General features: G+C 38.0%; 1 protein-coding gene across 4 annotated transcripts in view; it reads left to right on the top strand.

Moving 5' to 3' along the window:
- Cip4 (formin-binding protein 1-like Cip4) overlaps positions 1-25438 on the top strand; it is a 668861-nt gene that overhangs the window by 620222 nt on the left and 23201 nt on the right. For 3 of the 4 annotated variants that reach the window (XM_067142577.2, XM_067142575.2, XM_067142574.2), the window contains exon 11: positions 9321-9469. In XM_067142577.2, coding sequence (XP_066998678.1) covers positions 9321-9469 — 149 coding nt within the window. The remainder of the gene's footprint in view (positions 1-9320; positions 9470-25438) is intronic. The other variant, XM_067142576.2, reaches the window with a different exon arrangement.

Genomic DNA, 25438 nt, shown 5'->3' with positions numbered 1-25438 from the left:
AAGAATACAGCAGTAAAGTGTCAGTACTCTTAAAAGAATGTACAAGAAAACCACAGCTTGATAGCTGCACACTGTATTAGAACCTTCTGAAGATCTGTGATCCTTGGTATGAAGACAGTGGACATTCAGTGAAGATATGCACATCTCAAAGGATGCTCCACAATTACAGTCGAGTAATCTCCATAAGTCCCATTTATGGAGCAAATATGCACATTGGCCATGTTTTGTGCAAAATCTTTTTGTAGATGACTAATGACAAAGTCCTACAAGGAAGGTCAAACTAAATCAAGCCTCTCAGGAGCTGCATGTGACAGATAGAAGCCTGCATCTGTTAACTGCCTGATTGTTCTCAATGGTGGGTGAAGGGATTTTAGATCATTGATGCCAAGATCCTTGGTATCCCTATGAATTAGTAGGAAAGTTTTAGAGGAGTTCTTCTGTATTCTCCTGTGGAACAAAATTCCAGCATCTCGACATCTGTGAGAACCGTAAAAGTAGTTAGTGGGATGTAAAATCAATATATATATATATATATATATATATAATACATACTGTATGTATTGCTGAGATTTCTACTGGTAGCTAGCTCTTTGTTTTGCAAATTATTTGCTGTAGAGTGAAATCTTTTTTTTCAGTAATTTGTCTTCCTTTGTGTTATTGGATACATATCTGGTATAGAAATTGCAGTGCAAGTGTTTACTATTTTATATTTTTGTATGTATTGCCAATCACTACCCTGATTCAATACATTATTCTCTCTCCATCTGGTTCTGTATCATCATCATCATCATCATCATTTCCCTTTATCCAGCTGTAGCCGGATAGGGGCAAATATGGTTCCTCTCCACTTTCTTCGGTCTTTCCACCACTCCTCCTCCAACACTGTGTCCCAGTCCAGGTTTCTTTCTATATTGCTGCGTTGGATGGTATCCTTCCATCTCAATCGTGGTCGTCCACGACCTCTCCTTCCTTGGATTTGCATTTCCATCACCTTTTTTTGCATTCTTTCGTCGCTCATTCGCTTTATGTGCCCAAAATATCTTTACTTCCTGCTTGTTCACACTCTGCAAATGAAGTCGTAGAGTTTCCCTTGTACATCTCCTGAATTACAGTCTAGAAACTAAATGTTAAATGCTCTTTTCTCAAAGCCGACATTTTTTAGTATTGAACTAGGGTAGTGATAGGTCTGTTCAGGGGCACGGAAGTCATAGTATGTTGGTCTGCCAAGAAGGATTTTGAGCTAGTAAGTTTTTTTCCTTCTGTTTCTTTAAATATGGTATAAATATTCTAAGAATTTTTAAATCGAGAAAGCTGTAGAACATCATCATGGATGTCATGTTAATAGTCTTTTATTAAATGTTGCAGAGTACTGCACTAGCTGTTTATGTCTTACGAAGAACACAGCATTTTTTAAGGCTACTTTTGCTCTCTTCTAATTAAGTATTCAGTATTCCTTGTTGTACTGCTTCTTGCAGGTATAAAAAATTTAAAGATTTTTTTTTTTCCATGCATCACACATGATGGGTACTTAGAGATGAGGTTTTAAATCCTGTATAAAATAGTACGTTGTACAAAATAATATTTTTGACCATTATTTTGTTTTAATTTGTATTTTGATATTTTGAAAAATAACATTAAACTATTTTATCATTTTCATGAAAATCGAACCCCCTACAAATTCCTTTTTGAAACCTATTCTGAGATTTTTCTTAGTTCTGTATTTATCAAATGTATTGCCTGGACTTCATGCTCTAGTTTAATTAGCTTGCACCTAAATCCATCTTGGATCATCATACAATAGGAGTATTTAAATTCTGTTTTGTAATAGCTTGCTCCTTCTCACCAACAATGACATTTAAAACTGAAAATTCTCTACAATGTGTTGTAGAGCTGCTTTTTTTTTCCACTGCCAATTTTTTTGCTGCATTTTACATGTTTGATCTACAAATTTCTTTGACAAATATTTCTAAAATAATTACTCAACTATTTTTTGTATCACATATTTCATTCATTTTAATTCTAAATCTTGCTCATTTTGATCCATTGCCCTAGGAGAATGCCAAGTCTTCACTTGAATTTCATATGGGTCTATTTCAGCTCGTATGTCTTCAGAAAGGAATACATAGAACATTTATGAAGTTTTTTATTATAGGCCTCAGTTTCATTCGCCTAATCCGAAATGTTGTCTTCTGTAAAACATAAGAATCAGGAGACAGGGAAGAACCTGTCTCTGCACATTGTCTGTGAAGTATCTGAGTTTTGATTCTCATATCATAATATGTGTCCAATACAATAGAACTTATTCTGCTTATCATTTTGTCATTGGTTCAAGGTTTTTTAGTTACTCTTATTACATCACATAACACTCTAGGTTCAAGCCCATATTACGTAGTTGTCCTCAGAATCTAAGCGATTTTAGTAATTTAAAAAAAAAAACTACTGCTTTTTTACATACTCAGTGGATTTTAACTTGTGATATACCATCTGAAAAGTGGAGTATCCTACATTTTTATCCCACTTACAGCATTCAGATATTCTGAATAATGCACAAGTATTGCTATGTTCTTTATCAATATATAAACTGAAAAGAAAAAGAAAAGGAAAAAAAGAAAGAAAGAAAGAAAGAAAGAAAGAAAAGAAAGTAATTTAAATCTACAATCAACATTTAATAAAAACTCCAAAGGGACTGCCAATTAACGGTCGTTATAGGCGAGTCACACAAACCAGTCTAATTTTTTTTAATAATAAAAAAGTCATATCTCTTAGTTTTAGGATGCACACCTACATGGTTAATTAACAGAATAAAGTTAGAACTTCAAAAAACATAAGTGAAATAAGTACTGTATTTGTGGAGTGGGACTGAGAGGAATCTTTCTTCTAATGTTTACACAGTACGTACAGCAATCCTGGTAATATGCCAGTAAAATGTAAAGTAATAAATGACAAAAGAAGTAGCAGCAATGTAAATTGACCAATAGTGTCTCGCACGGTCTTGGCTAATATATTGGATGTTCCCTCTGTTCTTCCAAATCATAGACATTGTTGAGTGTGATACACCCAAATCCTTTGTGAGCTGATGTTCATTTCCCCGTATTCTAATCGCCATATTATGTGTGACTTTTCTTCAGTATTAAACCCTTTTTCTTTCTTTTGTGACATCTTCACAGCAGTACTTGCCTTGACTATTTAACAGACAGATTTGAAATCTACAATCTAGTGAAAAAAAGAGTTTGAAAATAAGCTTTACATTACTGTCAGCAATCACCAAGTACGTAATAAACAGAAATCAACATTGGATGCTATAGTTTATAATTCTTCCAAAAATGTGATAAAAATACTCTGCTTTATACAGTATGTCATAATAATTGTTGTCGAATGATCATACCTTTTCTAGATCTATGAACGCCATGTACATGGGCTTGTTCTGTATTCAGTTCTCTACGATCAGATGTAAAGTTAGGCTTGCATCACGTGCTCCTACATTTCTTCTGAAGCCAAATTGATGTTCTCCCAATTCATTTTCAACTTGCCTTTTCATTCTTCTTTAAATAATACGTGTTAAAATTTTGCAGGCGTGAGATGATAAACTAATGATGCAGTAGTTTACACACTTGTTAGAACCAGCTTTCTTGGGAATAGATATATGGTCAACTCTCGATTTACTGTAATCGGATCAACCTCGTTGCTGCTTAACCGCAGTATCAAAAACACTAAAAATGCACGAGTGTTAGGAGTTACAGTAATACAGAATTACAAAGGGTCTGGAGAATATTGCCGATTCATAATAGTACCAGAGGTGGCGCGACCTTGAAGTTATTTGTAGTTGGTGTGTCACCAGCCGCAAGCACCTGCTCTGCTCCACACCGCCCCACTCTGTCATTGTCTAGTTTTTGTTCAATGCAGATGAGCTCGCAAACAATGGCAACCAAATGGAAGCATGTCGTTTTGACGATTCATCAGAATTTGTATATTGTACAAATTATAGAACGAGGTTCTACCATTAAACAGGTATGTGTCCGATATTATGTTGGTGATTCTACCGTGTGGGATATTTTACGCAGCAAAGACAAACTTTTATAATTTGCTTGTTCGTCTGATGCACACAGTGGTATGGCAAACCGAAAAACTATGAAAAAAATCTATGTTTGAGGAGGATGACCAATGCATGTTGGAGTGGTTTTAACAGCAGCGAACTCAAGGGACTCAAGTATCGCGACCAATCTGTATGACTAAAGGAAAGTTTTTCTTCAAAGCTCTTGGGATGGAGGGTGATTAAATGCGTCATCTGGATGGTTTACACGCTTTAAACAGCGAGATGGCCTCCATGATGTCAGTGTGAAGGGCGAGTTATTAAGTGGAAATACAGAAGCTGCTCAACAGTTCAGTTCGGATTTTGAAAAATTTGTTCTGGATGAGGGTTTGGTCCAAGAACAAATTTACAATGCGGATGAGTCTGGCCTGTATTGGAAATGCCTACCAATCCATACTCTTGCTTTCAAACAGGAGCGTTGTGTACCAGGCTTTAAGTATCTAAAGAAAGGATGATGATTATGACCTGAGCGAACGCAACAGACACTTGTAAATTACCTTTAATCTTCATTGGAAAAGCACAAAAACCTCGCTCTTTCAAAGTTACAGAGGCCAAAAATTTGCATGTTTTGTACAAGAACCAAAATTCTGCTTGGATGAACAGTGAGATTTTTAAACTGTGGTTTGACAATAACTTTGTCCCCGAAGTTCGTAAATATTTAAAGTAAAATGGACTCTTGGAAAAGGCTTTTCTTTTGATATATAATGCGCCCTCGCACCCAAATCAAACCATTTTAAAATCAGCAGATTTCAACATTTATGCAAACTTTTTGCCTCCCAATGTCGCTGCAATAATCCAGCCTATGGACCAGGGCATAATATCTGCACTTAAAAGAAATTATTGGTCATCTCTTCTTCAAAAAGAGTACTGAAGAGGGCAATGATCTCAAAACTTTTTGGAAAGAATTTACAGTTCTCGACGCTATTTATGAGATTCATTTGGCTTGGGAAAAAACAAAACCATTGACAAAAAAAAAAATCATCCCAGATATTTCTGAAGACGATGGATTCCTCGTATTTGATGAAGCCAATACAGTTTGTACAGTGACTGAAGCTGTAAAAACTGTCCCAGGTGGAGAGGAAGTTGACGCGGACAATATTCGTCAGTGGTTCGATTGTGATGATGATGATGATGATGATGATGATGATGATGCTGCTTCGTGTTTTAAGGGGCCTAACATCGGAGGTCATCGGCCCCGGTTCGATTATGACCAGAATGACCAAGGCTATGAAGAGCTGACAGACGAACAGATTGTTGACAAAGTAAAGGGTAGGGAGGGAGCAGGAAGGGAAAGTGATGAGGAGAGGAAAACAGATGCTTGCACCGCACAAGCACAATAAATAGTTACTCTTAGGGCTGCTTTGGCAAATGTCAAGTCATTGCTGGAGTACATCAAGGGCCAGGATGATGCTCTCATCACCGAAAAACTTGTTTTGAGAAAGTTGAGAGGCAAGATAAAGAAAAAGTGTTTCTTGGCACAATGACTGATTGTCAGAAACAGTAAAGTTAGGTAGTCTGAATATTTTTCTTTGCCTTATCGGTTTTGACGAAAAGTGCTGTTTATTTTTCCACGTGTTAATTGTGTTAAATGCTACTTTTACTGCAACGTATTGGGTAAGTAATAAAAAGCAATACAGTAGTCATGTATTATCATTTTAACTGTTCTTTCAGTAAGCCTGCTCTATTTTTAACTTCTTGCGGGTTAACCACAATTTTACTTATCCAGGAAGTCTTAACCCTACATTATTCCCGTTAATCGAGAGTTGAGTAACAACATTCTGCCGAAAATTGGATGGCACTTCTCCTGTATCGTACATTTTACACACTAAATGGAATAACCTTGCCGTGCTGGTTTCTCCTAAGGCAGTCAGTAATTCAGAGGGAATGTTATCAAGTCCAGGTGCCTTGTTTGTATTTAAGTCTCACAAAGCCCTGTCGAATTCTGACCTCAAAATTGGGTCTCCCATTTTATCAGCATCAACAGCCTCTTCTTGTTCTGGAACCATATCGTGTACATCTTTACTTTGATACAACTGTTGATATGTTCCTGCCATCTTTCTGCCTTGTCTTCTTTCCCTGGAAGTGGTTTTCCATCTGAGCTCATAATATTCATACACCTAGTTTTCCTTTTTCCCAAAGGTTTCCTTGATTTTCTGGGTTGCAGCATCTACCTTTCCTAGGACTATACAACAGTCATTATCCTTTTCACTTCTCTTTCAGCCATTCTTCCTTAGCCGTCCTGCACTTTCTATCCACTTAATTCTTTATTCACCTGTATTCTTTTCTGCCCTCCCTATTGTTTGCATTCCTGTACTTTCATCATTCATCAGTCAGGTCTGGTATCTCTTGAGTTATCCATTGCTTCTTAGTTGATCTTTCCTTTCTTCCTAACTTTTCTTCAACAGCCTTACTGATGTCATTCTTCACGACTGTCCATTCTTGCTCCTCTTCAGCCTTTTCATTTAGTCCTTGTGCAACATGTTCCTTGAAACAATCCCTCACACTCTTTTATTTCAACTTGTCTCCTTGCATTCCTTCTTTTGTTCAGTTTCTTTAACTTCAGATGGCATTTCATGACCAACAAGTTGTGGTCTGCTCCTGGGAAAGTCTTGCAATCCAACACTTGGTTTCTGAATCTCTGCCTAATCACAATGAAGTCTATTTGATGCCTTCCAGTGTCTCCAGGTCTTGTCCACTTATACAGCTATTGTTTGTGGTGTTTGAACGAAGTGTTAGCAACGACTGAATTAAGATTGGTAGAGAATTCAACCAGCCGACTTTCTCTTTCATTCCTTTGTCCCAATCTGAATTCTGCTACTGTATTACTGTCTCTTCCTTGGCCTACCACTGCATTCCACTCTCCAATCACAATTAGATTCTTGTCACCTTTTTTACATATTGTATTAAAATCTTCTATCCCTTCATATATTCTTTCGATTTCTTCATCTTCTGAACTAGTAGGCAATATAGACCTGCCTATTGGAGTGAGCATTGGTTTGCTGTCTATCTTGACAACAATAATTATTTCACTATGCTGGTCATAGTAGCTTACCTGCTGCCCTATTTTCTTATTCATTATTAAATTCTGCATTTCCTGTTTGATTTTATGTTGATAATTCTGTATTTGCCTGATCAAAAATCCTGTTCTTCCTGCCAACATACTTCGCTTATACCAACTACATCTAACTTTAGTCTACTGATCGCACTTTTCAAATTCTCTAACCTACCACGATGATTCAGACTTCAAACATACCATGCTCCAATTCGTAGAATGTCAGTATCCACCTTGCTGATAATTGCTCCCTCTCGTGTAGTCCTCACCCAGAGATCCAAATGGGAGAGTACTCATTTTACCTCTGGAATATTTTACCCAGGGGGAAGCCATCATCCGTAGATCATTCATACAGAGAGCTGCATGTCCTCGAGAGCTAGTTACGGCAGTAGTTTCACTGCAGAAGGTGTTTCAGACGCTGCTTTCAGTCGTGTAGCAGTATCAACACGGCTAAGCCATGTTTAGTATTATCACAAGGCCATATCAGTCAGTCATCTAGATTGCCACCCTTGCAACTTCTGAAAGGCCACCACCCCACTTTGGATGAACCATTCGTTAGTCTGGTCCCTTGACAGATACCCATCTGATATGGTCGCTCCTGTGGCTCGGCTATCTACTTCACTGGGTCGTGCAAGCCTCCTCACCGCAGCTGGATCACATAGTTCGCAGGGGAGGAGTATCTAGGTAAAATGTTGAATCATATCAGGCATAGTTTCCAAAAATACTGACATTTCCATCCAATTATGTTGAACCAAAGACTTTTTAGTCTGAGGCATCAAAATACTCTTGTCGGGCTGAGTGGCTCAGACGGTTGAGGCGCTGGTCTTCTGACCCCAACTTGGCAGGTTCGATCCTGGCTCAGTCCGGTGGTATTTGAAGGTTCTCAAATACATCAGCCTCATATCGGTAGATTTACTGGCACGTAAAAGAACTCCTGTGGGACTAAATTCTGGCACCTCGGCCTCTCTGAAAACCGTAAAAGTAGTTAATGGGACATTAAGCCAATAACATTATTATTATTTTCATTATTATTATCAAACTACTCAAAGAAGGTCGAGCCTTTAGCTCATCTTCTGTAACAAGAAACCAGTTTTCTTCATCATAACTCTTGTTTTTGTGAGGGTATTATCAATTCCCTGGAGTATCTTCATTGGATTGGTATTAGTTTCGTTTGTGTCATATTCGAAAAATTCTTCAGTAAGAAACTCGCTCAGTGAGTTGGCCATGTGGTTAGGGTTGCATAGCTGTGAATGTTCATGAAATATGCATCTAATCAGCCATACTGTACAAGAAATCAGCAGAAGCAAAATTATCAACATCTGTTAGAAATATTGTGTGCTCGACGAAATATGATAGAAATCTATGTAAACCAAAAAAAAAAAACAAATCATGATGGAAATTTTCGTCATTGCATTTGAGAGAGTACAAGGACAACAAGGTCCGAAATATGTCGTTACAAGACAGTGGGTTAAAATTGAAAGGGGCAACAAATAATATTAGGAAGACAATTAGAATGTATGTTATACTTGACTATTAGCGATCTGTAGGGATGTCCCATAACTGTTTAACAGCACTGTGCGAATTTCTTTGAATAGAGCATTGTTTCTAGTTCTTAATCATGTGAAGGTGGTCCTAGGTTTTATTCTGTCATAAACCTGACAAGGGATCTGTTAATCACCAGGCAACTGGGATTTGAATTCTGGCCAATACATATTGCATTTGTGAAATAAAGTGTCTCATTCTTGCGATTGTCTCGATATAAATCTGGAAGTCTCGTTATGATCACAATATCAACAGTCGTATAATTAAACTACAAACTTTCTTATTTCAAATTTGTTAAATCCATTGGTCTGAAGTGAACTGCTGTGATTGTAATGAGTCTTCGAGTTGTTAGAATCTCATAGCAATCTTCTGAACTTGTCGTTGCCTGTCTTCATCACTTTAATCTGTGCTGCACCATCATATGCAAACTTTTCTGATATACGTTTTGTAAACCATCAACCCTTACACTGCAAAATTGATGCTAGCTATTGACTCACACCTCATATATCTCTCCTTTACTTTCTCTTCTTCTGGTGAAGATTTTTTTTTTTTGTCTGAAACTTGTTAATGAAGAGAGCAGTAGTAGGCTTAAAACAGGCGGTCTTATGCTAACTACAATGTATAACCAACACACAGCTCCTCAAACAGCCCAGAGTCCGGCTTGGGTACGTCGCACACCAGTCTTCCAGACTCGGACCCTGAGCACGACACCCAACCTGTGGACTACATCGATGGCGACGCTCTTCCTACGCTTGGTCTCTGTAAGGCGCTGTACCCGTTTGAAGGTTTGTGTTCTTTATAAACCATTTTCTTAGCTATAGTTATTGTGTATTTGATCATCCTAATTTTCTGCTTATGTTAATTTTAAGAAACGGACATAAAAGTTGTGAGAATAAATACAATAAATACAAGGCGGTAAATACTCGGAATTCTGAAATAGAAATGGAACTCCTAAATAAGGGTTCGAAGTATAGCTGGCCTAGTGAAAAAAAGGACTTGGATATTATTACCACAGTGGCTGAGGTAGAGGCTAACATTTCTAAACTCCCCTTTGAAGTTCAAAATGACGCTAGATTTGATATAAAAAAGAAATTACCTACACTAGCTAAAGAACTTAACGCTAAATCTGATTCTAATCAAAAAAGATTAATACGTAATTTGAGAACTAAAATAGAAGACAATGACATCATAGTCACAAAAGCTGATAAAGGAGGGTCTATAGTATTATTGGATAAGGACAGTTACATAAATAAAACAGAAGAATTTTTTAAGGATAAGATTTATACAATAGTTAGCAAAGATCCTATCATAAGAATACAACGCAATTTAAAATCTATAATTAAGAACTCCACATTCCTTCTTAATGAACAGGAACAACAGAGAATTGTCAACATTAACCCCAGCATTCCCGTAGCCAGAGCCCTACCTAAAATCCATAAGAACAACATTCCCGTACGTCTGATTATTAATTTCCGTAATAGCCCTACCTATAATGTTTCCAAATATATCCACGGTTTTCAAAAGCAACATTATAACTTTAATAATAAACATCTTTTAAAGAATTCAATCAAATGTTGTGATATTTTAAGTAAATTTGACTTACAACCTAACTACATAATATGTTCCTATGATGTCATAAACATGTATCAAAATATACCTACTAAAGAAACTGTCAAAATTATCTATGACAATATTTCAAAACATAGCAGCCTGAGTAAGCTGGAAATTGATGAATTTATGAAGATCTTGAATTTTGTATTCAATAACAACTTTTTCTCCTTTAATTTATCAACAGACTGGCTTAGCCATGGGTGTCCCTTTGTCGGGTATTTTGGCTGACATTTACATGGATTCAATAGAGCATACGAAAATCAAAACACATATAAAAGGTATATGTTTATGGCTAAGATTCGTGGATGACACTTTTGTGGTTATTGACAAAAATGTTACTAACAGCGACAAAGTTTTAGAGAATTTAAATAAAATTGACCCTAATGTAAAATTCACTAAGGAAGACTTAGTTAAACAGTCCTTAAATTTTTTAGATATAATGATCACGCGCGTCAGTAATACTTTTGATTTTCAAATCTACAGGAAACCCACACAATCTCCTATAACCATAAATAATTTCTGTTTGCATCCCAATTCTCAAAAACAGGTGTCATTCTATAATTTAATACACAGAGCTTTGAAAATCCCACTCTCCCCTCACATCTTAAAAATTGAATTAAACTATATAAGGAACTTGGCCAAACTTAATGGGTTCAAAGTTGAAATGATTAACAGGTTAATTAATAAAGTTAAATATAAACTATCCACGAATCTCATTCCGGATAAACCTAAAAAAAACTGGTTACACCACGTTTACGTACAACCCAGCCATCCACCAGATCGCGAACACGCTGAAGAAATACGACATTAATATTGCCGTCAGAACAGTAAATACAAATCAAAGTATATTTTAAAATCATATTTAGGTCAATTATAAAAACAGCTGTTTCTCGAGATCTGGTATTTACAGACTAACTTGCGCTCAGTGTGGATTTAGTTAGGTTGGTCAAACTGGGCGCAGCTTCTGTACGAGATATATGGAGCATTACAATGCCTTCAAACATAATAAATATTCAGCGATGAGCTCACATATGAGTGAAACAGGACACCAGTTTACATCAATTGATTAGGATCTCACTATTCTAAGATGAATAGGCAAAGGAAAATGAATGAATTAGAAAGTCTTTACATCTTTTTAGACCAAGCCTATAAGAAAGACCATAATCTTAATGATGCTACGGAGGCAAAAAGATCCTTTATGTGAGCTAACTCCAAAGTTATTAGGTATTGTTAACTCGAAACATAATACAATCCCGCAGACTTTTAGAACTTTTTGTTCTAAAGCTCCCACCACCTCGCCAAATGTTAGGCCCGCCCATCCTGCTCCTAACAGCTCTCTAACAACACCTGCGCGCAAGGATCCACCCACCCTTTCCCCCCTCCGTGTCCTTCACTGCCTCAGCCACACCGGTATAATACTAGAAGTAGAAGGTCAGTCAAGCTTGCGTTGCTGGAACAGCCTGACGTACTTAACACGCACCGTACGAGTAAGTACCGCCTTAGGCATTTTTGACGTACGGGAAGTCTCGTGCACAATATTATTTAAGTAACTCTCTAACATTTTGTTTCAGGTAAAACTCGATCATTTCTTCGAAGGAATGTTTCAACACGATTAATAACACCCACTTGACCGTCTTTTGGACCCAATTGATTACCGTACTAACATAACTAAACACTGACATCAGCTAGCTTTGACACAACATTTTATCATTAGCAACATCTCTACAAGAAGTCCCATCTTCTTTTCTACGACTTTCTGATAAATCAACCGTACATATTTTAACACATTTGATACATACACACTTCTATTTTAAATAACTGACTTTGCTTTTACTATCTTGAACTCATGCTATGGGAATGGAGTAAATATCCCCCTTGGGTGATTGTGCTTTTACTCTCAAGGCTGTCACAGTCCTAATGATGTATAAGAAGAGGATCCATTTTGGTTTTAAACGCTCAAATATTAATGATTAACCACATTATAATCTTCAAAAACTGTTAATTCACAGTATTTTTTTAACATACTTTCTGTGCAATATCCCTATTTTAGATGTTATAGGCAACATTTTATGAGATCATTGTCCAATATTTTACTCTATAGTTTATACGATTAGAAAGATCCCGTATCCATTAATTTTTAAGATTGATATAGGGGGGGGGGGGTGGAACATGCACCCATGACTTTTATGTATTATGTATAAATTTTAACCACATGAAATAGTGGATTATATTGTATTGAACTGGTGGATCTATAAATATTATAATAATATTTGTGAAATACTCGGAATGATGATATAAAGGCCAAATTAGAAACTACCTTGATGGATAGAGCTGTGAGTACAAATTAGCTTCGGTCTTGGGGTCATGTGAAGCAAATCGAGGAAGATAGGTTATCTAGGGATGATGGTTAGACACATTTTTAATGATCTTGACTATAGGAGGTGTAGAACTAAATGAAGTCGCAGAGTTACAGATAGAGGATTGAGGACGCATTTCGTTAATTCACAGAGATCTGCAGACTGAAGCACAACTGTCTGTAACAAAGATATAAAATGTATGTATGTATGTATGTATTGTGCCTGTACCAGTCAGTCGCATGCGACAATCACCAAGAGTGGTGTGTCAATGTGTTGACCAAGCATATGTGAATAAGAAAGGAAAGGATTCCTCAACGGATATCTACCACCCTTAGAAAAGAAATAACACATTTGACACAAAATAAGATCAAATTAAGCCTTATTACATACTAGCTATATTATCCGGTGCTGCCCAGGCACTTTATTGATTGTTTACTTTTTGGTATTTTATTACCTGTTGAATGTGTGCGATGCAAATTATTGTAGATTTATTTTTGATATTGACTGATATTTTAAGAACTATTTTGTAGTTTAAGAGTTGAGATCCGGTTTACTCAGTCTGCCATCTAGTGGGCCTAGAGTAAAACAGAACGTCGAAATTGCCAAGCAGACAGCCAGATGGCGCCAAATCAAAATGTCTGCACACGGTAGCTGAGGCCATACGATTATTATTATTATTACCATACCTGTGCAGCTGAACTGGTACGTAAATGGCATCCAGAGTGTCGCAATACATCTCAGCAACTGCGGAAACTATGGATTCGACACTGATATTGGTCGTTTTCGATTTCTTGTATGACATTCCCTCTCCTAAGGTTGCTATGGGTGTCTTACCTCTCCAGTATCTTTTCGAGATAGTAATTCGCATTTGTACAAAGTTTGGTTGTGAACTATTTTGGAAGATATTGTACACACATCTACAATCTCGGTCATTTTGGTCATTTTCTCTTTCACCCCTTTTGCTTTTAGGATTTGTATTACCTGTTTGAAGTTTTTTTAAAAGTTTGCTTAATTGTGACGTTGATTGATAGTTTATGAACTCTTTTGTAGATTTAGAAATATTGTTATGTGTATAATTTTACATTTTAATTAGCTTTAAAGTATTTCCTTGTGGCAGCCTAGATTGTCTGGGAAGTAGTTGATCCTTTCAAACAAATAATAAAAATAAGTTATAACTAGCAGTTTCCCGCTGGCTCCGCCCGCAATGTACAAAGTATGGTGTTGTTCGTTACTGTCCTCACGGATGTATTTGCAAAGTTTTGAGTTAATGAAATAAAACACATGATCTGCTGTGGTAACAGAGTATATTATATCAACAAAACACTTGAAAATACATCATACAAAGAAATTGAATTAAACATTCCTTGGAACAACACTACGTGCCAAACTGTTAAAAAGTCCTTCAAAGATCTTGGTCATGGAGACATGTACTCATAACTTTTCTCAGAATCTACCCATTTAAGTAGTTATTACCTCAAAAGAAAGAATGTTGAAGAAGTGAGGCTTCAAATTGTGTGCACTCATAACTTTCCTCAGAATCAACCAGTTTGAATAGTAAAGAGCTGAAAGGAAAGAGCTTGAATCACTGAGTGTTCTTAGGCCAAAACGAACTCTGTATTTCAATTAAAACCAAATATACGATTGCTTCAAAGAGACAAAAAATTTAAGAAATCAAATAATTTGAGGAAGGTGGAAGTTAAGTGATTTATAGTACCTGATGACAAATCCGTGCATGAATACCGTTCAGTAAAAAAAAATGAAGGAAATCGACCGGATAGAATGGCCGGACTGACTGACTTTAGTTTTAATTTAAAAATTTCATATATAGATGTTATGTATTTACGCTTCGCGCTACTCAATACAAGAAATAGGTGGAACCACAATATATTTTTAATTTAATTGTAATCTCAGGTCAATACAGACCAAATGAAGTTCTTATCCTTCAATAGATATGATTTACACAATTCCAAGTGTCATTTGGGGATAATCGTCAGTCAGCCGAGGGACCCCGAAATCTGTGTAATCAACACTAATCTTGGTCAATTTGGACATTTTCTTTTTCACATCTTCTAAATCACTATGCTGATAGGTGCTGAACTGGGACTTAAACGACATGTGGAGTGTCACTATTAATCTCGGTGATCCCGAAAACTATGGATTCGACACTGATATTGGCCATTTATTATTATTTTACATATCACCCCCTCCGCTAGAGGTGTCTTACCCCTACAGTATCTTTTCGAGATAGTAATTCATATCCATACACAGTCTGGTTGAGAGCTGTTCTGGAACATACATACATACTCTCTCGGACATTTTGGAAATTTTCTTTATCTTATCTTCTTGCCCCCGTTGCCGATAGGGGATGACCTGCAACTTAAAGCCACCCGGAGTGTCAGTATTCATCTGAAAGACCCCGAAAGCTATGGATTTGACAGTAATGTTCCCTGTTTTCAATTATTTTTAATGTCATCCCCTCTGCTAGTGGTGTCTTACCCCACTTTTTTTTTTTTTTTTTTTCAGGTAGTATAGTAAGTCATGTGCTCACCAAGTTCAGTTGGCAGCTTTGCTAGAATATAATAGTACATCTATGAGTGTCAGTATTCATCTCAGCGAGCCCGAAAATATGGATTCAACTTTAATATTGGTCATTTTCTGTTACTTTTATACCTCCACCCCTTTCCACCCTCGCCCAGAGGGGTACACACACGTATGTCCATAATCTTGGCCATTTTGGGCGTTTTTCACCCTCACCCCCCATGCTGATGGGGCTGAACTTTGACTTACACGACATGCGGAGTGTCACTGTTCATCTCTGATCCTGAAACCTATGAATTCGACACTATTTTTTATTGTTTTCATATGCCACCCCTTTCCCACTTCCACCTCTATGGGTGCTTATCCCCATAGTGCATTTTTTTTCAGACAGTCATACGTGTAGCAGAATGTCTGACTCATTGGCTGAATGGTCAGCATTGAGGCATTCGCTTCAGAGGGTCCCGGGTTCGATTCCCAGCCGGGTCAAGGGTTTTAATCGCATGTGATTAATTCTTTTGGCCTGGGGACAGGGTGTTTGTGTTTGTCCCAGCACATTCCTCTTTATATTCAGACAACACACTACACTACCAACCACCACAGAATCACGCAATAGTAATTATATCCCTCCATATGGGGTTAGCGTCAGGAATGGCATCCGGCCGTAAAACAGGGCCAAATCCACATGTGGGGAAAGCTGTGGAAGAAAAGAAGAAAAAGAAGGTACATGTAGCAGAATCTCTCTGGCCTAACCTAAAATTACACATGTCCCTACTTCAAACACCAGAATCCTTGCAGAATCCTTGAGTTCACAAGTATGAAGAGTGAGTTTTCCACCTAATCAATACTTTATTTTACAAAATGTTCAGTATTATTTACATTAAAACAGTACTGGTTTCAACCTGTAAATAGGTCATCATCAGCTGTTGGTGAACCTGCTTAATAGCAATTGTACATAATAAAAACATTACTAAAAACTAAGTAAACAAGAATGCCTTATTCTAATATAATACTAATGTTAACCATATTTTGTTAGTTTTTTTCTGTGTGTTCTGTGTCTGGGTGGTGTTTCTGTGTTTATTGTTGTATAGGGTTTTGACTTGTTGGAGTCCCATTCAAATGTCTATGCTGTTGCCAACATTCTGTCAAACAAGATATAAACGTATGGTACAGTGAAGGGCTTTGGCATGCTGGAGTCCCATGAATGCCACATATTCCAAAAATTGTATAGCTGAGGTTAAAAATACAGTAGGATATAGTTCTTAGAGAATATAGGGTCACTGAGGTTTTGGTGTCAAGTTCAAATATCTATGCAGTATGCCAGCATTATGTCCAACTGTTGTATAGATAGAATCAAGGTGCATTGTTGGGCTACAATTTTGCAGGGAACATTGCGTTCAGATAATTGATGTTCTGTAGCTAGTTTAACAGTTACTATGTTCGTTCTTAGTCTATATTGTTGCTGATATATGCTAGTTTTCAGGATCCTTGTTGAGGCATATCATGCTATGTATGACATATTGAAGATAAAGTAGGTGGATAGAGCTCCCCTCTTCATACTCGTATTTACGCTCAGTTTAATTAGTTTTTAGTAATGTTTTTATTATGTGTTAAGCAGGTTCACCAACGTCTGCTGATGATCTATTTACAGGTCGAAACCGGTACTGTTTTAATGTAAATAATACTAAACATTTTGTAAAATAAAGTATTGATTAGGTGTAAAACTCACCCTTCCTACTTGAGTGCTTAAATTACCAATACAGACAATGAAGCTGATAGAATATAATTCTTGAATTAACATACAGCTGGTCATTTCTTCATCAGATTCATAGAGCGGGATAGTGTGATGTCAATATCTCCATAACGGTTTGTTTTATGCCCTTAAAACATGGCTTTTGGGACCCATGGGGCCATACTAAGTCTTGTTCTTTGCGTTGCGAGGCTTAAAATGTGCTTTGTCTCATCCTTGTGTGTCACATTCAATATTTTGCCTATATTAGCCTATGTTAATGTGTTAATAGGCTTATATCTAGGGAATGGAGAGGGCTGTTAAAATTTCTTGTAGGTGGGGTTACCTGCAGAGTCTTAAAAGGTAAATACAAAATTTGGTTCAGATTGGCAGAACGGTATGGACTTGTATAAGGAACAGACGGACAGACAGGCATTCTGCTTTTCCTTCTTCTTTTTCTACAGCTTTTTCCCACACCAGTGGGGCCGCAGGTGTACACTGTGTCGCACAGTGATCTGACCCTGTTTTACTGCCGGATGCCCTTCCTGACGCAAACCCTACATGGAGGGATGAACCACTATTGCGTGTTTCTGTAGTGGTTGGTAGTGTAGTGTGGTATGTTGTGTTGTCTGAATATGAAGAGGAAAGTGTTGGGACAAACACAAACAGCCAGTCCCCAGGCCAGGAGAATTATTCAGAGGCAAATAAAATCCCCGACCCGGCCGGGAATCAAACCCGGGACCGTCTGAACCAAAGGCTCAACGCTGACCATTCAGCCAATGAGTCAGACAGGCATTCCGCTTTATATAGATAGATAAACTGGACAAACACGACAGTGAAGCATTTAAGTAAGTAAGTAATTTGTCTTTATTCATGGCGAAGTTAGGGCTCAAAGCCCTCTCTTACACTTAACCACAACATTTAAAATAATTAACATGCATATAATTTTTTAAATACAACAAATCTTTTTTTAAATACTATAGTACTAATAGCAAATATGGCATGATGTCGTAGATGGCTTTGGTTGCGGCAGCTGCTCGTTGTGTTGTGTGAATTCTGAATGAGTGTGCTGTTGTCTGGACCGTTACGCCCAGATATTTGAAGCTGTTCGTAGTTTGTAGAGGTTCATGTTTGAGGTAAATTTTGTCCCTTGCAGATAGGCGTCCTCCTTTCCTGAAGACCATGTGTACTGTCTTTTCTGCGTTTATTTGCAGTCCGTTGTATTCAGCCCATGTTCCTAGAGCATTTATTCCTTTCTGGAGTTCGTTAGTATCGTGAGAACCCATCACCATGTCGTCTGCGTATATATACATTTTTAGGGACGGAGCGGAAGTTCTTATTGCTTGGACCACGTCATGTGTGGCTACGTTGAACAGAAGGGGACTAAGGGGGTCTCCTTGTAACACTCCGTTTGTCTGTATAATTTCTTGCGAGGTTGTTACGTTGTCTGAAATTATGATGGTGTTTTTACTCAGGATGTTGTGTATCAAGACGCTTAGTTCCTTGTTTTGTTCCACCATCTGTTCTAGTTTGGCGCACGTTAAGGTCCTGTTGAGATTGTCGAACGCTTTTGTAAAATCGACAAATACTGCGTGGAATTTTCCTTTTGGGAATCTTATATCCTCCTCGATGTCGTCTATGAGGTTTTTGACTGCATGTAGGGTGCTTCGGTTTTTCCTGAATCCAAATTGTTCCTCTGGGATCTTGTTGTCGATTTCCTCTGTTAGTCTTATCTTCACAAGATTCGTCAGAATTTTGAGAAAGTTGTTCTCTAGCGCGATACCCCGGTACGAGTTTGGGTCAAGTGGTTCTCCTTTTCCCTTGTATATCATTCTAATTTTCGAGGTTTTCCAGCTCACCGGGATTTGTCCTTTATACAGACATAAGTTCATCATGTTCGTGATTGCTGGGATTAAAACTTCCGAGGCTGCTTTGATGTGCTCGTTAAATATCCCATCCGGGCCTGCTGCCTTCTTGTTTTTCAATGTTGATATAGTGTTTCTAATTTCCTCTGTTGTAAATCTTCTGATGTCATCGTATTGTCTTGTTATTTCATGAGCTTCGTTGACACTTTGTTGGTTTAGGATGTTTGTGAAGTGAGCCTCCCAGATTGGCATCTCTATTTTCCCCATTGTCTGTGACTGTCGTGGCTTTAGAGCAATGTAGGGGTTTTCTTTTGCTTCTTCCACCATTCTTCTAGCCTCGAGTTCTGTGAAATCGTCTCGTTTCTTCTTTAGAAGGTTTTTATATTCTTTTCTGAGTCTGCTATATGTGATCAGGTCGTCCTGATTTTGAGTGCGTTTGGCCACGTGAAGGGCTGATATGACTCTCTTTCTCTCTGTATAGCATTGTTGATCGAACCATTTCTTTGCCTTTCTCTCGTTTATTGTGGAGGTTGCGGCTTTGATTATGTCTTCTAGCGCTGTTGCAGCAGCATCTAGGTCCTTTTCCTGAATCTTGTTTTCAAAGATGGTAAGCTTGTCTCCATTTTCGCGTATTTTATTCACGTCTATCTTTCTGGAGGTTCTTTTCGTATGGTTTGTTTCCTGTCGTGTGCCTGTAGACTCTTTCAATTTGAAAGTAGTTGTCACTGGACATTAAGAAAACTTTCCCTGGAAACAGCTATAGCCCTCTTTGAAGCCAAAATCGTTCCTATTCTAACATACGGAATAGAGATAACATGGGAAAAGTTAAGCTATAAAGACCTAATACGAATGGAAAAAGTGAAAGCCAGATTCTTGAAAGCAGCCCTCGGAATTTCAAAGTACACCAAGTCAAGACTAGCGTACGAACTCGCGAGAGAAGCATTTCTAATAGAGGACCTGAGATGGAAATTCAATCTGCCCTGTACAGAGAACTGGAAGAAACTGCGGTTAGAGAGGGAGAAGAAAAAGAAGGAGATATGGCCAGAGTTCTACTCTTCAGAGGCCATGATGAACAGAGCATGGACCGGCACAAACCAGGAGCTGAGACATTTTGTAAATTCCATGGCAGTCCATGGCTACCATCACAAAATCTGTAGGTCGAAGACATACCACGAGCCGGACTCGATGTGCATATGTGAACTCTGTGATGAACATTGTGACCGATATCACGTACTGTCGTGTAAAAATCGTGTGAAATCAATCATAGACCTCTGTATTGATTAATTATCCTAATACTGCACAACTTGTGCGCAATAAAGTTTATATATATAATAGCAAATATGGAGATAGTAATAAAAGAAATAATTATAGAGTGTACCACATGACAAAATAAATGAACATGATAATAATTTTAAAACTAACACTAGTAATAATGAAAGAAGGAAACACAGTAAAAACCTATATCTAGCAAATACATTTCTAATTTTAATGAAAATAAGCTCATTCACGTACTCATTCACACTGCACGTATCGAACAAGTCAGCTAGAAGTATTCAGCAAGTGATTTCGGCAATCCATCTTAAATCTCCTACGAGAACGTAAATCCCTAATGGTAGCAGGGAGGGTATTCCACAGCCTAGCGGCAGTGACTACAAAGGAGCGGTTGTAAGTCCTGGAGTGACTGAGAGATATTGTTAAACTGGAGCCAGATCATGTATTGTGGTTATGATAGGAGGAGAGGTAATTAAAGTTTGATGAGAGGATAATTCGGTACATCTGAGTTTAGACCTCCATGCAGAAGGGACAACATGTGAAGACTGCGACACTCATGAACACGAAGCCATGACAACTCCCTATAATAAGGTGAATTGTGAGAATCATATCGCAGCTTAAATATAAATCGAATACAGGTGTTTAAACTCTGTTCGAGCATCTTGTTACTGTCTTGAGATATTATTAATCATACTGCATTGACCTGTAAATAGCATGCATTGAATCAGAACTATTACACGGTCCCAGCAATTAATTCTGAATTTACAATGACCATCATTTTATTATTAAGTCTTGATTTTTAGATGTTCTATGCTGAATTCACGTGTGAATTGATGACTCTAATATCGTAAATCCCTCACAATTCAATAATTGTGACTGACACTTAGGATGTCACTTCTTCGTAATCATATTTCAACCACGCAATGAGTTCTACAGTGAGACACATCAAATACATAACGTAAAAAATACCCTACTTCAATGAAATCATGGCAACGGCAAACACACACAGTCAAATTGTGACTAAAATACATCACCACTCCAACATGTAACCATAATATCGGGGATCACTTCCTAATACACGCAAATAGGTTTGAACAACCTCCCCTGCTATTCCAACTGTGCGTCGTTCATAATGCAACATCCACAAAATGAGCACATCTCATCACTATAAGTGGATACACATACATAAATTGCATAAATTACACCGGCCTACGAAAAAAAATCTCTGGCGAAAGGTTGAAGAGATGATTTACCCTAATTTATGTGTGCTGATTTCAAATATGTAAACCCTTTTTGTCTATCACATACAGTATTTTTGCTATTTGAAATCCAAATTTGACATATTGTTGTAATTTCGATAGAAAACACCATAATAGAGAATATATGTAATTTTGATGGGACATGATCAAATTGCAATGAATATACAAAAAAGTAACATGTTCATTGCTAGAATGTATGAATCTCACTACAAGAACACTATTGTTTGCTGCACTCTGATGTGAATGAACGCTGTGTTAATTTGCATTTGTGTTCCTCAGTAGTGTTATCTCGCACTAGACACCAACAGTAATCTGACATCATGGAGATGTCCCATCGTCCCAGATACCTTTGTTCCATTTCTTTTAGAACCTGATGGAACCGCTCGTCATGTTCCTCGCTGAATGCTCCTAAATTTGCAGGAAAATAATCCAGTGACCGTGCAGGAAATGATTTTAAGCTCATGCGGCATCCCAGTTTCTGGAAGTTATGCAGCATGGTTTCCACAATCTGTTGGTAATTGACATCTTTAACATTACCCAGGAATTTGCTACAAACATCCTTGAATGATTCCCGTGCCTGAATCTGTGTTTCGTTCATCGTCGTACTGAATGTCGGATCCTTCATAAGCTTCCAAATTTGGGGGCCGTCCAAAACACCTTCCTTAATTTTGGCATCTGACAATCCTGGAAATTTCTGACAAAGGTACTGAAAGCAGGGACTGCCTCTATCCAAACTCTTCACACACTGCTTCAAAATTCCCAATTTAATATGTAAAGGGGGCAATAACACACTTTGAGGATCAATTAATGAACGATTTACAATGTTTTTTTCTCCAGACACAAACTGTTTCCTCTTGGGCCACTCAGACACTAACCAGTGATGATCCCTGTCCCGAGAGTCCCACTCATACAAAAAACATGAGAACTTTGTATATCCTCCTTGCTGCCCTAATATGATACCGCACACTTTTAAATCACAGCGCAATAACCATCTGTGTTCATTGTAGTTCAGTTTCTGCTACACCATAGATAAATTGTGATAGTTTTCACGAAGAGATGTTGAATGGGTGACTGGCACTGAAGCAAGTTTATTTCTATTGTGCAGAAAAACACCTTTGAGACTTTTTTTACTGGTCCCAATAAATAGACGCCAGTCCTTTGCTTGGTAAATAGTTCCAAGACAACGAATCAAACCAGGGATATCGCAGCAAAACACAAGTTCGTCTTCGTGAACAAAAAATTGCCGAAATTCTTCCTCCCAATTTTTGTAACAATATGAATATGTCCCAGGAAGTAAAAAATTTCTAGGTCACGCACCAAATCATTTAAGTCGCACTGATTATCAAGACATGGAGTTGTATCCTCAACATCCTGTACAAAGGTATCATCACCATCACCATCCTCCGCACTAGATGATGACGAAGACACACTCTCTGGTATCTGTATTGGTGATTTTGGGGCAGGAGTATCAGGTCCGTGTGGTACAGGGGTTATGGCAGATGGAAGGCAGGGGTACACAATGTGCTTTTTGTTTTTCGTATTGAACCCGGACACTTAACATACACAAAAATAACATTCGTCTAAATGATTTCTTTGTTCCCGTCAAGCCATTGGAATTCCAAATGGCATTGATGGTAACAACCCATTGTACCAATGCTGCAGGTTTTCTATACACAATATGCGGTGCGAAATTCTTGTCCTGATCACCTAACTTCATGTTAAAATATGCGAAGTACAGACTTTTTATAAATGGTATAATATTTTGCTTCTGGCCTTTAATTGTATACTGGCCACATCATCATCATCATCATCATCATCATCATCATCATCATCATCATCATCATAATTTTACAGTTCCAGTTTCCCAGGTATTGTTGGTGAGCCTCTTCCATTCTGTCTTTTGAGATATGTTCTGTGGGTTCGTTTTCATTTTTTTTCTGCTTCAGGAATTGAATGTATACATGCTTTCTGTTTCGTGTATTAAGGAAGATGTGTTTTGCCTGTACAACACATTGGTTCAAAGCACTAAGTTCCACGGCCCACATGCTGCCCACCAAATTCAGTTTATCAGCCCAGCATTGCATGTACCAACCCTTCTGAAACTAGAACCCTCATTGCATTTATACACTTGCCCATGTAATGTGCTGAATCTGAAGTTATAGAAACTACATTCTGGTACCGAATTTCAAGTTTGTGAATTACACTCATAATTGCTCGTGAACATTCTGTAGCATTAGCATTTGCAATAACTTTCACTCCCCCTACAAATAACTTCTGAACTGTACTATCACCACAACTAAGCACTTTTACCAGAACCATAAATACACATTGCCCTTTTTATCAGTAGTTTCATCACAAAGAATTGAAACACTCTCATCTTTCACAGCTTCTTTTAATCTTTATTCCTCTTCTTTGATGATTCGAAGTACAGAACCTTCCCTCAATCTTCCAGCTGTTCTTTTAACATCCAGTTTAATGCTGGGGATGTACCTTAATTAAGGCCACGGCCGCTACCTTCCAACTCCTAGGCTTGTCCTATCCCATCGTCGCCATAAGACCTATCTGTGTCGGCGCGACGTAAAGCCCCTAGCAAAAAGAACATCCAGTTTCTTGTTTCGGTATAATTGCTCAAGGTTTATGATCTTTGCCTCGTCTCTAGTAAGATCCGGTTTATTTTTCTCCTGATCCCTTTCTTTCCGCAAGAGATTCTTTTCCTGATTGCTGCTCTCTCTCTTTCATTCCACCAAGGTGTTTCCTTCTCCCTTGTTTTCATACTGTACTTGTCTTTTCACAAATTTCAGTTGCTTCCTCAACCAATGTGTCCCTTAGTCTGGTCCATTCTGCATCTCCACTTTTCCTTTAATCTCTTGGTAACAGGATTTTTCCTGTTCTGTACTTTTATCACATAGAAGTTTCTCAGGTCTGCTACTAATAGACGGTGGTCACTGTCAAGGCTCTTGCTGGGTATTACTCTGGCATCTGTTACCATTCTGTTCCTTTCTTCGTCTGAGATGACATAATCAATTACGGTCTTTTGTAGTCCATCCCAACTGTATCGTGGTATCTTATGGCTCTGTCTCTTCTTGAACCAACTATTTTTTACCACCAACCCATTCCTTATACAGAAGTCAAGGAGATCTTCACCTTCTATATTTCTTCCACCATATCCATGAGGTCCCATTACGTTCTCATATCCTGTTCTATCGGTCCCAATCTGTGCATTCAGATCTTCTATAATGATTACTCTCTCTTTACTAATAACTTTTTCCAAATCATCAAGAAACTGGTTCTTATCCTCTTGACAACATCCAGTTTGAGGTGCATACACCTGTACCAAAGTTAGTTTTTCTTTCCCTAAATGTACAGTCACCTTTATTATTCTCTCACTAACATGCTGAATGTCAGCGACTCCTCCTAGAACTTTACTCATGATGGAGCCAACACCATTCCTCATCTCTGTCATTTCCATGCCAATAGAGTGTATACTGTTCTCTTAATTTCTTCATTCCTTTCCCTTTCCATGAGGTCCACTGGTTCTTCACATTTACCTGTGAGACTGAGTAAGTTGATGGCCCCAATCCGTGTTAGTCTCCTCTGGGATTTCTGCATTTTTGCAAGACCCTGTGTATCATCGGGCCATAAACCATCATCCCTGACATGAGTCTGCTCATGCTGGCATCTTAATTTAGTTGATAAATACGTTCCGAGGCTTTTACGTGTTTTGAAAGCAACTACAAATAAGCTCATTTACTGGCTTGCTAGCCTTAACATAATTGAGGATTTTCTTTAGGGGTTTACTCCCTTAGCCTTTGAGGATCCCTCCTCATCCCACAAAGCAGTGGGTTCCATCTCTACTACCCCCAGAGGAATGGGTTGCCTCCTCCGCCAACTCCACCGTACCGTATCATATTCTCCGCTTTTGATGCCGTTGAGGTCTTCACTCGTTACACTGAGCTAGGACCCCTTTACCAGATGTTACACACCAGGCCAGTGTTGTCTGGGACTCACATAGACAGGTGTGCCACTCCCTGGGCAGGGCTGCCTCTAAGAGGGTCCTTACCTGTTACCAATTATTTTTTACATAAGGACACTAAATGTAATGCATATCACATAAAAGTTCTTTTGC

The sequence above is a fragment of the Anabrus simplex genome, chromosome 3, assembly GCF_040414725.1.
Source record: "Anabrus simplex isolate iqAnaSimp1 chromosome 3, ASM4041472v1, whole genome shotgun sequence".
Lineage (NCBI taxonomy): Eukaryota > Metazoa > Arthropoda > Insecta > Orthoptera > Tettigoniidae > Anabrus > Anabrus simplex.
The sequence above is the reverse complement of the archived record's forward strand: the minus strand, read 5'-3'. Positions and strand labels throughout refer to the sequence as shown.